Raw genomic sequence first — 19,452 nt, 5'->3', positions numbered from 1 at the left:
GCATTAAGATCTGTTTCTAAGGAGCTTAACTTGTCAGTGACTAGAACTGTTTATTATGCAATTTTTGAGTCGCACCTCAGATATATCCTTCCATTCTGGGGTACGTGTTGTGCGACTCAATTTGACCGCATTTTCAAGCTCCAGAAGAAAGCTGTGCGATATTCACTGGGACTAAACAGCAGAACTCATTGCCAGGACTTTTTTAAAAAATTAAAAATATTAACTCTTTCTTCTTTCGATCTGATGCAGAAATTAGCACAATTGTGGGTTAAGGTTATTTCTTATTTCATTTTTTTGTATATTATTTAAATTTATATAGAACCTTACTTTGCTTTTAGCCCCATCTACGGTTAGGTAGATGAAACAATTCTAATTACAATTATATATCAAAAATTAATCAGGATATCAACCATTTAGTCTAATTTAATTTGTCCAATGAGTCACGAAAAATTTCAACAGACATAACTGTCACTCTCAGGCATCCTCATCATCTCGTTGAATAGACTATAGAATATAATTTATTGCATCTATGAATAACGCTTCAAACGTAATTAATTCTTAACTCTTCAGTAATTTACATGACAATAACAATTCATGGTTTCGTTTTCAATATATTTAACATTTATAATAATGATGTGACGAAAAATCTTACAGAATACTTAGAGGCCATAATATTTCGGTGTTTGATCTAACTAAACTTGATGTAAAACAAAATAACATTTCAAATTACACGAACTATTGAATCTTAATCGTATTATTTTTATTATTGTTATTATCGTTCGTTACAGATAGCCCGGAGAGCAGGCCAATTTCCACCATTAATCGACAGATGGCGGATCGCATACCTCAAGTGACCGTAGTCAACAGCGAATCTTCCACTCCCGAAGGAAGACAAAGACGACAGGGCGTGTACGAGCTACAGGAACACCAAAAAGAGGAAAATAATATGACGTTTAAAAGTGTCAAAGAGTTACGAACCGCGTACATCGCCATGCTAGAGAAAACAAGCGAGGAAAAGCTGCTAGCGCCTCCCCAAAGCGACTATTGCAGCTCGTCCGCGTCGGGTGCCAGTGACGACGAGAAAGATCGAGTGGCTTGGCGAAAGTCCAGCAAGGTCCAGAGGTGCGGAAGCGCCGACTCGGCCATGGGTCAAAGCGACGAAGACCATTTCCCTGAAATTTTGAAGAAAAAAGTGATAGCCTCCCATTCGTGTCCTCAATTGAGCCCTTACAGCCCCAGGGGTTCCATCGACCACTCTAACGTGCCCAGCAGGACGATTCTCGAAGCCCAGTGCGTTCTGTTCCCGGTGGACCACCGCAAGTCTAGCGTGGACTGCGTGAGCGAGGAAACGACTGACTACGAGGCGGACAGTAGACGGCAGAGTTGCTTCACGGACGACGGAGAAGAATCGACGCGCTATCGTTACTGGCGGACGCCTTCCGTCGTGGTCAGCGATTACTCGGACGATATCATGGGCTGTTTGACGTTGGAGGACATCGAGTACATGCGGGAGCACCGGAAGGGGGCGGACGCGTCTTCCAGTCCCGAGTCCAGCCCGCACAGTTCGTGCAGCAATTTGAACTATTGCGGGTCGACGATTAGCGGGCTGGAGTCGGAATACGTGCTCGCGAAACCGTACCGCAAATCGTCGAATTGTTCCACGTGCTCGACGCTGAGCGGCGACGAGGAACAGGAGGGAGGAGGCGAAGTGGTGTCGGCGGCGGGGGATGCTGTCAAGTTACGACCAAATAAACGAGAGGTGAGTAGTCTACATTTACACTTGTGTCTAGCCCTAGCAAGCAACTGTTAAGCCCGACCAATCACGTTAGAGTTTTTGACAAACACGAATGAATTAACACACTCCAAATAACCACGCTAACTAACCTGATTGGTCAAGCTTAATAGTTAACTGCTAGAACTAGACACTTCTACATTTACTTTATTTATTCTTTAATACAGGGTGGTTCGAGCTATATTCCGGAAACTTCGGCAGAATATTCTGCAGTTAAAAATAAGTAAAAAAGTTCGTATGTACTAAAATGCTTAGTTTCCGAGATACAGGGTGTAGAAGTTTCATTGTTATTTCGATTTTTTTCCAAATAATTTCTGAAGTAACGTTAATATTTGGATGAAAATTGGTGTCTGGGAGTTTTTTGACATATTTTTTAACTGGATTGAAGAGTAATAACTTTTCATTCATACCCGTATAAAACTACCGAGTAAAAAATATAAATATACCACGTTTTTTACGTAAAAAAAGTCTCTTCGTAAAAATCGCGGTTCCAAACCAAACCAAATTACCAAAAATCCGGTAAAATAGCGGCAACGTCGCACAGGTTAATGTCATCATATGTCTGTGCCATCTGTCAAAATACCTCCGTAGCATCAAATAGTACCATCAATTTATTTCAATATTTTAAAATTTACTGGATAATCCGCTAATTTTTTTGGCTTAAATTACCTACTAAACACGTACTTTTCAGGACAATTTTTATTTTTTTAAAATTCTTGTGTCCGTAAAGTCGAACGGACCCAAAATCGCTACGAGTAATAGTTCTCGAGATATTTAGAATCGAATTTCTCAATACCTGTCATCATTGACATAAATTTAACATGTTGACTAAATAGTTATGAGACTGATATCATAAATTTGAAATGTTTTTGTGCCAAAAGTTCAACAGAAACTGTTTTATCATCATTTTTTCGAAGGAAAATAAAAAGTCCCCAAATTTATTATTTCAGTCAAATAACTATATCTACTTAAATGTTTATTTTTTGTTAATAATAATATGTATTGACTACTTTCATTCTAAATATCTTCAGAACGGTTGCTTGTAGCGATTTTTACCAAGAAACATTTCTTAAGTAAGAAATCACGGAAATGTATATTTCTTCACTCAGTAGTTTTATACAGGTACGGACAAAAAGTTATTACTCTTCAAAAAAGTTAAAACACATGGAAGTAGCGCTCCCTACAAATAAGAGTCATAATGACATCAAAATCAAATTTCTCATGTCAAAAAACTTCCACTAGACACCAATTTTCATCCAAATACTGACGTTACTTCAGAAAATATTCGGAAAAATTCGAAATAAAAATGAAATTTCTACCCCCTGTATCTCCAAAACTAAGCATTTTCGGACATACATTTATACGAAGTTTTTTACTTATTTTTATCTGCAGTATATGTTGCCGAAGTTTCCGGAATACAGTTCGGACCACCCTGTATGTATTAAGCTTAAGAGGGGTTTGGACTTTCTGATAATTTGCGCAAGCCATTTTGTACAAAATTTGCGCAAATTTATCTTTCGTTTACAAATTCAGTTAGTGGGTGCTATTTGTCTGGCGGTTTCTTTGGATAACAAGATTAGAGAACGAGCATATCAAAAAACTTAGTTAAAGCAGGATTTGAACCTAATATGGCAGATTTAATTTGCGGTTTATCAGTGCCGTTCTAATTTTATTTCAAACGTAAAATGTAAAAATATAATGTGGTAGACTGAATAATATGTTGTTTTATTTTACGTTGTCAATAAATGTTTGTGGTTATTAAAATTGTTATAAAAATATCTATTTCTAATAAAAATAAATAGATAAGTAGTTATAATAATTATTTATTAATACAAATTATATTGAACTATTGAAGCACGTAGGTTAAATTGACGTATCTTAATTATTTTTGACATGTAGTAAATAAAAGCGAAATGCAAGAAAAAATATCTAATTAGTTAATTGAATTTCAAAAATGATCGGTTTACTACACGTATGTTTATTAGACGTAAATAACTTTCCAGGGAAAAGTTATTTTATTCGATTTTTAACCGATATAAAAAAGACGTTGTCTACCCTATGTTTTTTATTTTTACCCATTTTTTTCGTTGCTTTTAATTTTTTATTTTAGTAATTTTAGTAAATTCTTAATTATTTCCTTCTTAATATTTTGATTTTTTTAATTCTTTTTCTAAGTAAATTTATTGAAATAAATAAATCTAATGCATAAGCTATACCTATTCTGCTTATATTCTAATCATTGATATTTTGATTGAAATCGAATTATACAGGGTGGCGTTATACGTTATACGACGCGGTTTTTGCAAGGAGAACAAAAGTTTGTATTCAACTGAAATTTTCAACTGAGCTTATGTAAGTCAATTTAAAGTATTTTCTAAAATTATGTTCTTGTTTTAAGTTGAGTTCTACAGGGTGTCCCCAAAAAAAGTTACACATGAAAGTTATGTTTTTTCGAGTGTTTTTTTGTAATGGAACACCCTATATATTAATTGATTTTTGGATTCTAGCAAAAAAATAAAGGTTTGTTTCATTAGAAAAGTATATGACTAAAATGTATAGTTTTTGAAATAGCGTATGATCGAGAAAAAACGGCGTCCAGTTGGCTGGGAAATGACGATCGATGGCATTTCCCATATAAATTTACATTTAAAATGACAGCGATCTTCATTTCCCAGCCAACTGGACGCCATTTTTTTTCGATCATACGGTACATTCACCGGCACGAAAAATGGGCACCTTAACTTTGATGTATTTTAAAGGTTAATATATTTTAATGGACCGATTTTGATGATTTTTTAAGCAATATGTTGCCAAATTATTTGACTTCTTAGTATCCTTTTCTAAATTAAAAATGAAACTCCCCATCTGTTAATTATACGAGGGAAAACAAAATGTTGATATTTTTGATGAAAGTTTGAAACACCCTGTGAAATATGTTAAAACAGCAAGAAATTTAAAAATTATTTTATCATCTAGATACATCCTTTCTCGATGGTTTGTTTTTTTTGTTCATCTCATTAGCTTTATTTTTGTTGGAAATATTCGGTTTTAAAGAAGACACTAACATTTTTCGTAATTTTTACATTAAGACCATGCCTTCGCTTTTGGGCCTAGTCAAAACATCTAGTAAGTTCTGGTCCCGAAGCACTAAAACCCACATTCAAAAGAATAACTTTAGATATTTTTGATTAGCCCGTTTACGAGTTATCGCCGATTTCTTTTTAAATATTTCTCCTTTCTTATGGCCCTGTATTTACTTACCAGTCAAGGTAAAAAATAACTGTCAAATCAAGTTGTCATTTCAGAAATTTATCTATTTAGTGCTTTATTATTATTATTACAAACTCATACCTACATCGAAAATATTAGCCATGAATTACACTACCGAAGAAAAAGTATTGATGATTAAATGGTATTATCAAGGAAATAGTTATCAAAAGGTGTTGGACGTGTTTGCTGCTCTGTATCCGAATAGACCGATACCGGGAAAATCTACAATCGCAAGGAATATCCAGAGATTTGAGACCAAAGGTACCCTAATAAATAACTGCAAATGTGAGGCAAGGCAGGAACAAAAAGAAGATGCAAGAAATGATACCGACTTGGAAGTTTTATTGTGCGTGAAAGAGAACGATTGAAAGATCAGCACAAGGAAACTTGAGGATGAAATAGGAATAGATCACACTACAGCGTTTCGAATTTTGAAACGACATAAATACTATTCTTTCAAATATGAAAAGCACCAAGAGCTACGAGATGGGGACGAAATACGGCGGCAGGCGTTTTGTTTTGATATGATGGAAAGAACAAACACGGACAGGGAATTTTTAAAAAACATATGTTTCACTGACGAATGCACGTTTACCTTAAATAATGAATCCAATGTTCAAAATTATCGATATTGGAACAAAGAAAACCAACACAGGTTTGTTGAAACAAGGACGCAATATCCACAGAAACTAAATATTTGGGCAGGGATATTCGGACACAATATTATCGGGCCATTAGTTCTTACGCGAAATTTAAATGCAGAATATTATTTGGAACTACTCAAAAATCATATTTTACCTGCTTTACATGATGCCGCTAGGGAAAATCAAGAAGTTTGGTACCAAATGGATGGCTGCCCGGCACATAGTACCCTGGCTGTTCGGGAATATTTAGACAATAGTTTTAACGGAAACGTTATTGGCCTAAATCATACAGTAAATTGGCCAGCAAGGTCTCCTGATATTTCGCCAAATGATTCCTTTCTCTGGGGCCATTTAAAAAACAGGATATACAAAGATAAAAAATACCCAAATCTAGACGAGTTAAAAAATGCTATTTCTCCAAATGTAATAGAATTTCAGTTTACCAACTAGCGAATGTAAGAAGAGAGTTTTATGATCGCCTGGGTTATTGTCTAGCAGTCGATGGAAGAATATTTGAACATCTTCTTAAATCCTAAAGTTCTAACAATTTAATAGTACCTAAATTAATAAGTTATTGAATATTGTAATAATACTATAATTATAATTAACCTTGTAATTGATTACTTTATTTTACTTTAATTAATATTAATTTGTATTTATAAATATATCTTTAAGATTTCCGATGTAGGAATAAGTTTTCAATAATAATAAAGCACTAAATAGGTAAATTTCTGAAATGACAACTTCATTTGACAGTTCAGAAAGTTATTCTTTTGAATGTGGGTTTTAGTGCTCTTCAATAAACCTAAATAGAATTATTCTCTAAAATAATTAGGGAAGTTAATAATTGACCCCTATAAATTTTCATGGGATTTCCTATGTCGCGTCCGACGATGCAACACCCGGTATGGTTCTCAAGTGATACATGAATAAACTCAGCCTGTATCAAGGAAGTGATATGTCACTGCAGGCTATACTTTCTATTTGGAAAAGTCGGGCTAGAACCGGACGAACTATGCTCATACTGTCAAGGACTTGCAACAAGTTGGTGCAGGGCACTGGGATTGGAGATTAGGAGCAGACATAGGAAGGGGCAGACACAGGAATAGGCCTTAAAGTTCACTACCCAAGTGGAAGCCAACTTAAAGTAGAACTCAAGAACTCCAAGGAAGACTCCATCCGTAACCTGGAAGGGGTATCCGAGAAAAATCAAACGTATTTCTTGATAAGTAAGAACAATCTTCAGATTCACTGTCTCCTTAATGAACACCTCAGTAGATCAGGGCCGGACTTAACGAAGTTGCCGCCCCAGGCCAAAAAAAAATTGCCGCCCCTTAACATTTTTTTTAATTAAAAAAATTACGGATATAAAAAACATTTATTTGAATACATGACCAACAACAGAATAGACCGACAGAACAGATCAACACAGAACATAAAATAAATATTAAAATATTCATATAAAATGACAACAAACGAACAACAAAACTATAAGGTTTGCTTATATGCCTATAAAGATTTCCTACGTACTTTTTTGTTCTGAAAATTATAAATTACTTCATCGTAATTGATAGTTTTTAAAAGGTCGGACTCAATCTGTAAAACTGCCAAATGATTTAGACGTTCTGTTTCCATAGTGGACCGTAAATAAATTTTAATACGTTTCAATGCAGAAAACGAGCGTTCAGCAGAACGGTTAGTAATAAAAGTACGTGTGAAGATTCTTAATGCCATGAAAGTATTTGGAAACAGGTCTTGAGCGTTTTTTTTCAGAAATTACTTTAAGAAGCTCTCTAGCAGATGGCTGACTTAATGCATTTTATAAATTCACGAAAATGTATTAATTCATTAGGCATTGACTCATCTAAATCATTTGGATAACAGGTTATTAAATGTCTGGACTTATCAGTAATGTCGTCAATACTTAAAGTAGATAAATCACTAAAGCAACCAAATTTGGTTGAAAAGTCATTGTAGGCACTTTTCCTATAGGAAATTTCAAGGATTAATTTATCAATAATAACATTAAACACATTTATCCTAAAATCGTCCCTAGCGTTAAATAGAGTTTCATTATCACTGGTTTCGTTTCCATTTCACTTTTCTCTTTATATCTGCCGCTTATTCTTTCTCGCCGAACAATTCTATGGCCCTTCTTTCATACTCCTCAAATGATTTAGTATTATCTAGATTTCTAATTTCAGAAAAATATTTTTCCAATGAGCTATATAAATCTGCAGCAAGTTGTAGATCAATATCCACCATTTGAAGCTTTTTATTGGCCGCATCTAATCTATTTAAAACGTCTGTCCAAAATACCGCCATAAAACCCATTTCCAGGCTTTTGAATTATTTAAGGAGACTAGAAGCATTTAATCGGGTTTTAGGCTTTTCGGTATCGTCTTCAGAAATTGACTCCAACGTGGATTTTATTTCATTGGAAGACAAAGATAGTGATTGGCAAGCTTCATTTCGTGCAGACCAACGTGTTATTGATAATTTTTTTAATGTTTTTATATTCGAGGTATTTATGTATTTATTAACTGGATGCATGGCACAATGCAGTAAAAAATAACCCAAGCGAATTATATATTTAAACAATAATAATAGTTAAGTAAATAAATATGTTATTGGCTAAGGCTATATTCAAAATATTTTATGAACAAATAAAAGTTAAAAAAAGATAAATATTTTGGTATGCTCAAAATTTGCCGCCCCTAAAAATCTGCCGCCCCAGGCCGGGGCCTAGTTGGCCTAGGCCTAAGTCCGGCACTGCAGTAGATTGAAGCTAAGAAGCTAAGAAACAACGACGAATGCAGATTCTATGGGGAATGGCGAAACACCGAACATCTCATCACTAAGAGCGCCTAGACGACAACCGTTCGTGCATTAAACTTTGGAGTGACTGATATTGGAAATGGAGAACTAAACTTTCTAAAACCGTCTGAGATACTGCCTTTTGTCAAAGCCCTGAGACTGTATGATCAGCTAGAACTGCTAGAACTCAAGAAAAAATCACCCCCTGCCATACAATCTATAATCTACAGATCCTTCATTCAGTCAGCAAGCCATTTCCTGTATGAGGAAAAAAGGTACAAAAGGGTTGCCATATACGAGCCCTAACAACTATATGTTGGGACAAGGTCTTTTTTTGCAATAAAAATAGTAATTTGTTAAAACGACTCAATTTATTTTGTTTATTATTCTAAATTCAAACATTACAATATGATCTAGACAATTTTACTATATTTTTATAAATTTGCAAACAAATCACTTTTGATAATAGCTTATTTTGCCAAAATCAAGCCAAATTTGCTGACAACTATATATTGGGACAGCACAACAAAAAATTTGTTTAATACGGAGTTACATGACCTTTCGCCTTAACAATTGCCTGAACTCTTAATGGCATTGTATTTACCAAAGATTGGCACAATTGAAGAGAAAAATTATCCCAAATTTCCTGCAGTTTTGTCCGCAAATCAAAAATTGTTCGTTGAGGGTGATTTCTTAAATATTGCTTCATTTTATGCCACACAGTTTCTATAACATTGAGGTCCGGACTACTTGAAGGATGGGATAGAACTTTTATATTATTATTAGCGAACCAATTTTTAGTTGATCTTGCTGAATGGCACGATGCTCCATCTTGTTGGAAAATATAGTCTTCATTTGGAAACAATTCTTGAGCACTAGGCAAAAGTGAGGTCTCAAGAATATGTTGATGTTTTTGAGCGTTAACAGTGCCATCTATAAAATTTAATTTGCCCAAACCTCTTGCTGACATGCAACCCTAAACCATAATCCCCTTAGGAAACTTAACAACCCTCTTTAAGAAATCTTTATGAAATTCTTCTGCTTTATTTCGTATTATTCGTTTTCGATGATCTCCAACGCAAACATCAAATTTAGACTCATCGCTAAATATGACCTTATTCCAATCATTTTGTGTCCATGATAATTTAGATTTTGCCCAATTGTAGCGATTTTTCTTTTGAATTTCTGTCATTAGCGGTTTTTCTTTGGCCTAAATAAGAATTTGTATCAATAATCTTCAGGTAATTGATTATCCACAGAAAATAAAGTTTACCTTGTAAAACCCCAGACCGCATTTGTGGATATATTTTCGGCAACATTCTCTTGATATATTTAAACCAGTTACAGTATTCCATTTAACTGTTACTTCGCGAAGAGTACTTCTTCTCGCAGACTTGCAAATTTTTACTAAATTTCGTAAATCTTTCTGAGATACAACTTTTGGCCTTCCCGAACTTTTACCTCTAACGTCTACGTTGGCAGATTCGCCGTATTTTTTATTATATTAAAGACCGTGGTTTTTGGAATACTTAAATCATCAGAAACTTTTCGAATTGTTTTTCCCGTACTGTATTGATGAATGATAATTTCGCGTAATTTTTGATTTGTAGCTTTTCCACGGGCCGTTACTTTGGATTAAATTAACAAAATTGAAAATTAACAAAATTAAAATGTCTTACAGTAAATCTCATTACCCAAAGTATCGAGTCACTTACAAGCTGTCAATGCTGAAGTAAACAGTTTGCGACATTTGTGACGTTTATAGCAAAGCCGCCTATGATGATATTAATTATTTAAAAATACTTGTCCCAACATTTATTTGTCAGCAAATTCGTCCTTTTATGAACAAAATCCGCAACTGTAAATATGGATTGATTTACAAATTCATAAAAATATTGTCAAGTTGTTTAGGATATATGGCTATGTTTATATTTAAAAAATTAAACATATATTTTTCAGTCATTTTGAAAAATCAGGGCAATAATTCCATTATATGACCTTGTCCCAACACAGTTGTTAGGGCTCGTATTTGAAAAATTCGGCTTAAACGTCAGTAAATACTTAAAGCAATTAGATTGTCAAAGTCGTGGTAATTCATCATGTCGAATGAGAATAATGAAACAACTGATGCGCTCTCCTTTAATTATTCATGGCTATTTTTAATACAAATGCAGCCATTTAAGCCTGTGTAACATTACGTACTCGGCCATAAAACCAGCGTTAACTTCAAAATATAATGTAGCCGGTGTATCTCCCAACCGTATACTGTTTCAACGCGGCCTGTGTGCTGTCGTGTTGACATTATACATAGCCGATAAGAAACCATTTGACGTCAACGATGACGTGCTGTATCGCTTTAGAGGTCATCGGGATCATAACACACACACACATACAGATACAGGACACAGGCAGTAGGTATAATATTAATAGTGTAGTTTAAAGATCATCGTTTTATTTTATTCTTAGTTATGGAAGCGGTACGGTTTTTTTTCTCGCTTAATCTGTCAATTTCGAAACAATTACTTATTCAAATTTAACTTGCTGCACTGCATCTATCAAATTTGATGAACTTTGATGAAATTTTGAAAAACAAATTATATTAATAATTATTCAAAAAATCGTTTCTTTTTTGACTATCGGCCAGGTCTACTGCGACCTTTCCAGAACTATTGTGGTCATCTTCTGATCTTTAGGTTACATTCTCCAATCCTATCTTTTTCACAAAATCTAGCAAGTTGCCCAAGTAGCATCTATCTGACTTCGAACTAAATCTGACCTGAAGCGACGTCAGACTTTGTGCAAATTTAGGTCGGGTGCTGGTGATACGACCTGTGACGTCGCTTTCCTATTAAAAGCGACGTCGTTGGATCTGAGTCGGTAAATCCAACGATCTGTCGACGTACAAAATAACAACGTACCATTTTTTTATTTTTTAGAACTAGCCCGACGTCTACCCGTTGTCCGAATAGGATACGTCTCACTGATAATCCCTAAAGTAACGTCCAATTATATTTTGTTGTATTTTATGTTCATATTTATAACCTAATTTACGTATCTCTATTTACGTCCGTAAATACAACCCATTAAGTAGCATTTGCGACCTAATGAACATCATGAACATAACCTAATAAAAAGTTTTTGTAAACAAACTTATGCCTAAAAAAACACTAAAAAGGCATTTAGACATTCATCTACATTTTACAGAAAGAGGTCGAGGCTTTTGCAAAATAATAATAGTAGTAGTGATGTCTTGCCTCCACCCATAAATAATTTTTATCCGGAAGAGATGCTGCATTACACTGGTGCATCTTAATTTCATTTTTTAACTTAGGAAACCAGCAGACCCCATCCTCCTCCCACATGTGAGGTTAGGCTTAAAAAAGTGGCTGCCCATTTTTTAAGGAGAAAACTAAAATATAGTTGCACAAATCCACAAATCACTGATACGCAAAGTGTGGTTACGTGGCGTACGTTGGAATTATATACGTCATAATACGATTGCCGGTCGTCCGGTTTGATGACTTCGGTCGTGTGAGACGACTAATGTTGGAGACCCGGTCGATATTGGTATATTGGTAGTTCATATTAAGTCGGACACAGAAATCCGCTATTCTTAACACGTATCCGATTGTCAGCCATTTTAAAATCGTTTTTTGTTTTTAAAATTTATATTCACATTTCGATTTCTAGTAGAATAATATTGATAAGGTTGAGTTTGGGGGAACCACAGTACAGTTTTATGATTAAACCAGCTAGAAAATTAAAAAAATATTTTGCGAGTAACTTTTTTATAGATATTTTTATTTCATAAATCTACCTAATTTTGAAGGCGCTCGTTGCTTTCCGGAGTATTTTAATCAGATATATCAAAAAAGTGACTTCCGTTGACAAAACTGATGTCTGGATTAATGATTCAGAATTATTATAATATGAAATTAGATAGGCACTTATAGTTATATTCGAGGAGTGATTATGAATCCATTTGTAATTAGGTAGTTTGGTTAGATTTTTATGTATTCTTGGTAGCGAATATGAAACCAAACGTAACGTAAGTGCTTAGCGACGAATTATAAGTAACTAAAATCCAACGTAATATGACGTTGGTAATTGGTAGAATTACATTCCCTATTAGGTCAGATACCGACGTCGAGGCGACCCGAATCTGTATTCCCCATTCATGTGCAAATAAGGGTCGTCAGGCGGTCGAACCGACGTTGGTACCCGACGTCGGGTTTATTGAACGCGACGTATACCCGACGTTAGATAACGTCCAAATCCTACTTGGGCGGAGACTGAACCGTCCATGTAGCTTTCTTGTAATGGCCTATCATTGCCTATTAACAAGAATCGCGCATTTGCCAGGCTGTTCGCACCGACATAAAATGTCGGAAAAAGTCTAAATAGTTTGGATATTGAACCATCCATATAGCTCTTTGTCAATAGCTTATCATTGCCGAATACAAAGAACCGCACATTTGCCTGGCTGTTGCATTGGCATAAAATGTGTTCCGTCGTTTCTTCTTCAGGTTGACAGAACTCGCACATGGCTTCGTCCGTCAATCCCATTAGCTTTATATACCTATTCAGCTATACAGGGTGAGTCTTAATTTCGATCCCAGGAACACGTCTATGAGGTTTTTTTCGCTAAAAAATATGTTGAAAATCGATCGCATTTTCTTTTAAATTTCCCTGTATATTTTTCGAAAACTTTTTAGAACTGCCTGTTCACCGCAAATTTTCCCGCGGTATAATTTCTTAATCTCTAATATTACCATAGTTACGGCTTTACTCTATGGTTACGGCAATAAAAGCGATGCAAATACAGAAAAAATCCGGTGGCTCTGAAAATTTAAAAAAAAATATTTTTTTTTTAAATTTTCAAAAGGAAAAAACGGAACCCTTATTTATCTTTATTGTATCGGCAACGCCGCAACGTCACCCCGTTTCTCTCACTCCGACTTAATAAGATCCCTATGCGATTTACTTCCACACATGTAAATGCCGACCCAAAAGTAACAGTTGCCAGCACGGTATAATTTATGAACTGCTTACTGCTTTTAACATGAAATCCGTTATGTCAAATAAAATATCGTTGTTTATAAAGTATTTTTAGATAAAATCCGTATATAATTAAATTGATAGCAATTCAACGAATTCTCACCGAATTTGCAAGAAATTGCAATCGTCACCTAATTAAAGTTAATTACACGAGAAAATTGTATGGCTTGTACCAGGCTAATAATAATGTGCTAAATGAGGAAATAATTTGTTATTTAAAAATAAACATTTGTAAAACTTATGTTATCTAAATATATAATAAAAATGTAAAGAAACTTGTATAAGGATTTTAAGAATTAAAGATATCTTGGTGATTTTTCTTATTAATGGCATTCACGTTTTTTCGCCAAAAATGTTTTTGAAAATCGTGCATTTTTTTAAAATTTTTGTGTATACTTAAAAAATTAGAACTGCCTGTTCACGCAAATTTACCCCCGGTATAATTATTTCTTAACCTACTATGCTTACAGCTTTACTTTATGGTTACGATACTAAAAGAATGGATGCAAATACAGAAAAAACAGGTGGCTCACAAAATTATTTAAAACTAGGTAATAAATAATTTTGAAAATTAAGCTAAATTTTTGCATTATAATTCTTACTTAATATTTACTTCAATTTCACACCATTGTACAATTTATTATATTAAATAGCAGTGATGCATCAACTGCAATTCCGTTTGATTGATGGCTTTTGCCAGATTTTAGTTCTTTAATTGATTGAATTATGTCATTTGCATTGATATGCCTCATCTATTTTAAATTAATCTGCTTTTATAATGATGCATAATTCAGCGTTGTTATTATGACTTATGTATGAAATGTCTTTATTTGATAATTATGTTAGCTTTATTGACGTGTTTTTATTTTGTAATTAATATGCCACTTTGTCTTTAAATTACTTTGATTTATTACCCAAGCAGCATTTGGACGTCGGGACAACGTTGTGTCACGCGATCAAACGTCGGGGCCCAACGTCGGCACAACCTCGTGCCAACCCTACTCTGCACTAGTTTGGAGAATAATTTTTGGGTCGAAACGACGTTGGATACCGACGTTGGCTAGAAGTCTAATTTAGTACAAACTGCAACGTTATTTAAAATCCTAATTCACAGAAATACAAAACTAATATGGCGTCTAAGTCGCGTTTTATCCTAAATTGGGATAATTATAGTAAAAATATTATTTTTATGATTTAGTTAGAGACATATGTCAGATGGCAGTGAAGGAAAACATAACAAAAGTATTTAAGTGTGGAGGATGTTTGAAGATCATAATTATTGAAACACTTTAACCGACTCTGTAACTCGTTACCCAAGGCAAAAAAGTTAAACGCAAACAACTTTATTGATAAATGTATTGTTTCTACTTTGAAAAATACTAATGGGCCTTAAAATTAAAGAAGTTTTAAAAATTTTCTTGAATTTTTTTTTTTAGTAAAATGAGAATAATTTATTCGCAGTCGAAAAAATTGTGTCCGCATGTTTTTTAGGGTCAAATATTTCAAGTTAATGTATTCAAAAAGCAGGAATTGCTATTTTAGGAACGAAACATTTTCTTATTTAACAACATGGCGGCTTTCACTTTGTTGTTTTGGAGATTAATAGTTCGAGTAGTCGCATACTGGACTAATAAAGTCGCAGTTCGGCCTTAACAGGTAGTATACTAGTCGCAAGATTGCCTAATTTAGTCATCCTAGAGTCTAGCTTCTGCCGCCCTCTACAATCTAAATAAACGAGAAAGTGGATAAACTATCGGTAATATATGTCGATGTATATTTAAATTTAGTTTTATATGTACCTTTCTTATGTCCCATTTTAATTAAGTTTTTTTTTATAAAAACAAAAACAGCAATGAACTGTCTGACTGAACAGAACAATGAAGTGAAAATTTAAGATTTAAGGTTATGGTTCAATACAGTTGCAAAAGGTAGTGACTCGACGTCCTACCAACGTAAGAATAAGGAAATATAAACAACGTTGGAATTAGTAAAACAGACGACGTTTGCATAACGTTGGAATAGGTCCTGAAACTGACGTCGGAAAACTCTATATTGTCCAACGTTGTAACTACGTTGTCCGAATCACCTAAAGATCACTTAAGCAAAAAAGGTTACAAGACAACGTTTATTCGACGTCGCAGAAGCTTCTACTTTGCTGTAGTACTAGTCCAACGTCGACACAACGTTATAAAAACGTTTAAATTTATTTTAATACCTAAGGTAGGGAGCTAACTATTTTTTGTAACTAATCCAACGTTGTGTTTAGTAAACATGTGGTCGCAAGTCGTGAAAATGCTACTTGGGTACTGTATTGCTACTAAATATAACAAATCAGTTGACTTGGCTAACTTCGAATGAAAGTTAAATGACAGTTTTTTAGTAAATCTTGTGGTATGGATGACTTATTGATTGAACGATCTGACATTTTTTCTCTATTTATTTATGTAAATTTTGATTGAAATATTTTCTATATACCGGGTGCGTCTCAACAGTAGCTCACCCCTATAACATTTTTATTTTTTCAAATAAAAAAGCTTTGGTATGCTAGTATATAACATAAATTAGGATTGATTGACGTATTCAATTATTTTTGGTCACTTCCTATTTCACCAGAAATAACCACAGCTTTTAATTTTTAAATGGCACCCTCCATTTTTTTACTTTATTCGATAGAAAATGACATTCTGAATAGAATGTCAACTTTCTATATTCTCGCTTAATAAAAAATCCTATTTTAAATTTCAATTTAGAGTGGCATGTTAAAAACGCTAATTCTTAATCAAGGAGCCTTGGAAAAATAGATTTGATCGTTTAGTGTTTTGTACTAGCCGGTTAAAAAAGTGGCTCATTACCATATTTGGAAAAAAACATTTTTTTACGAATAATTTGATACCATACACTTGGTATTTCAAGCCAAATTTTCGTTACGAACCACAAGTTATAATTTCGAATAAACCATCATGCTAAAATGTCAAAAGTTGACACATGATGTGTCATTCTATTCAGAGTGTTATTTTCTATCGAATAAAGTAAAAAAATACCGAGGGTGCCATTTAAAAATCAAAAGTTGTAGTCATTTCCGGTGAAACAGGAATTGACCGAAAACAATTGAATACATCAATTAATCCTAATTTATGTCATATACTAATATACCAAATCTCGTTTTTTTAACTGAAAAAATAAAAAAGTTATAGAGGTGAGCCACTTTTGAGACACACCCGGTATTTCTATATTTCAGTTTTATATGTAGAAGAAATCAAAATTGCCTTATAATTTTTGAAAAATATTCGCTTCCTTTATCAGAATCGAAAATCTTGAGAACATCCGTGTTCTTGGTATAAATTATACGCACATACCTTTAAGCGATTAAGACCATCTAGATAACATTCTTTAATATCTGTCCCTCTTTTATTTATCTCATTATGAGATGCATGGAATGTTCACGGTAAAAAGAGCAATTCTTTTAAATATAATAATTGTGTCTTGTGTCCATTAATTACGCGAGGGGATCATAGGAGATAGGAGGAGGGGGAAGCCGAATCTCACTAAATATTAGTAGTGGGAACTATCGAATGAATACTATCGAAACATTCGATAGTTGCAATTCATTCGAATAATTCGATAGCTGGTAAGAAAACATTCGTCGAAAACTATTCGAATAAAAATTATCGAATAGATGCGTCATCTGCCTTGAAATATTGTATTCTAGTAATTCGGCCGCAAAAACCATTCATTTATAAAATTCATTCACTTGTAAAATTCATTTATTCGTCAGGATCGATTATAATAAAATATAAACTGGATTTTAGTTGTTGCCCGGCGACGTAGGTTTCTTTCCGAGAAACCCGACAGCGGTCGGTGGCAATGCTATGAAAGAGGCCGGCATCTTTGATTTTTTGCTGAGTTAGATAAAGATAAGGACACATTTTTTTATTGAGGTGCTAGTATTCACACAGAAAATACATTATGAACGGCGCTGTTGCCATATATTCGTATTAGTTGGTATTAGCAAAGAATATTATTCTTTGGTATTAGGTATTCTTAGGATTAGTATGACTATATATTTTGCATTTTTTTTTATTAATATTCTGTTGTTACACTGCAATAATACTTTTTATTTTGGATGTAGGAAAATGATTTTTAATGTTTTTAAGCAAAACTGGTTTAAAAAATAATAATAACAGTCATAATTTGTTATACCTATTAACACCAAAATTTAAAATCATTTAATATAAACATTTTTTTTTAAGTAGTAGCAAAATATAAACAACAAATTAGAAGTCAAAATTATTTATATTAGATCCTATTTAAAAATAATATAGTTTCTAATTTTTTTGGCAACGTTGGTTTATTAAATAATAATAACTACAGAACTAATTTGTTATATTAACAACAAATTTTAAAATCATGAAATATAAACATTTATTAATTTTCTAAGCATGCAGTGTAATGGAAGGAAAATATAAATAAAAAATATATATATATATTACTTTTTATTACTTTGTATTACTATTTAAAAATAATATTGGTACCATAATATTTGCTTTTACTGGCATTTACTTTAAAAAATAAATGAAATATTTCTTCGCAAAAAAACTAGATGTAAGACAATTAGCATAAACAAAATACCAATATCGTTAATTTTTTTTTAATTTGCACGAGTAAAACTTTAATCAATCAATTTAATTTTCTCATCCCAAAATTTGAGTTCGATAACCATTTACTTATCCACATTACTTAAATATGATTATCAACTAATTCATATTATTAAAATATCTAAAATACAAATACAGGTATGTATTTTTAAAATTAATTGTAAGTTCACTTCATCTCTCTTAAAAATTGCTACTTTCGGAAAAATTTTGACACCTGCACACGCACACAATCGTCAATTTAAAAAAAACACTACTATTTTAGTATTTTATATATTTTAATAAACGCAAAAATAACATATTATTTAGAAGGCGAAGTTATAAAAATTTGGAAGAACTAGTAATGCACGACGCACACAAAAATCAAACGAATACTAAATTTCATTTATCAAAAGCGTTCGATAGTCCTGGCTCAACGATAACCATTTAGTCGCACGGCGAGGTTGTCACATATGCTTTAGTATACAAATGAATGAATGATTTTATTCGAATAAAACCATTCGATAGTTGAAATCATTCATTCAGTAACCATTCGATAGTCTAATTCATTCGATAGTTCCCATCGCTACTAAATATCACATTGGGGAGGGAGGGGTTAAATATCACTTAGTTTTTTTCGATCAAAAATAGTTCAAAAGTGTGAGAAAATCAGATTAATTTCAAGTAAAACATGTTTCTCGAAATCTAACACAATTCTTCTGTATATTGAAATCTACGAATAGAAGTAACATTTTTAGTATTGATATACAGGGTGTTTCAAAAAACACGCGCCATCTCTAGTGGGGAGATTCCTCACGTAAAAATAAGATTTATTTTTCATATCAACATACATAGGTCCAATTCTGCCTATGGATTCTGCTTTGTTTCGTAGCTACAGGGTGTTAAAGTCTTAATATTCTTTTTTGATTTATTACAATTTTCTTCCATGTACTTTTAGTGATTCGAATGAAATTTTGAGGGTAAAAATTTACCATAAATGCTACATATTTCAATGCTAAAAAGTGGAGATTAAAAAATCAGATTTTTTTGGTTTAAACGTTTTCCAATTAAAGTCCTATCCCAAAAGGGTAAATCTTCGTAATTCTGCCCGATGCCGACAAAGTTTACAGAATAAAATATATACCGATTACCGATAACATTAACAATTCTACGGCGCTTTGTTTTTTTTTACAAAAACTTTTTTTTTGTACATCGGTCACCAATATATTTCACAAAAAAG

General features: G+C 33.2%; 1 protein-coding gene across 4 annotated transcripts in view; it reads left to right on the top strand.

Annotated features, from left to right (window-relative positions):
* Positions 1 to 19,452, top strand: part of LOC115886070 (inositol-trisphosphate 3-kinase B) — a 167,927-nt gene that overhangs the window by 39,988 nt on the left and 108,487 nt on the right. For all 4 annotated transcript variants that reach the window (XM_030905099.1, XM_030905100.1, XM_030905103.1 and 1 more), the window contains one exon: positions 789 to 1,759. In XM_030905099.1, the coding sequence (XP_030760959.1) occupies positions 789 to 1,759 (971 nt within the window). The remainder of the gene's footprint in view (positions 1 to 788; positions 1,760 to 19,452) is intronic.

Source organism: Sitophilus oryzae, unplaced genomic scaffold (genome assembly GCF_002938485.1).
Source record: "Sitophilus oryzae breed Bouriz unplaced genomic scaffold, Soryzae_2.0 scaffold_467_pilon_pilon, whole genome shotgun sequence".
Taxonomy (NCBI): Eukaryota; Metazoa; Arthropoda; class Insecta; order Coleoptera; family Curculionidae; genus Sitophilus; species Sitophilus oryzae.
Note: the sequence above shows the minus strand (reverse complement) of the source record. Positions and strands in the feature narration are given on the sequence as shown.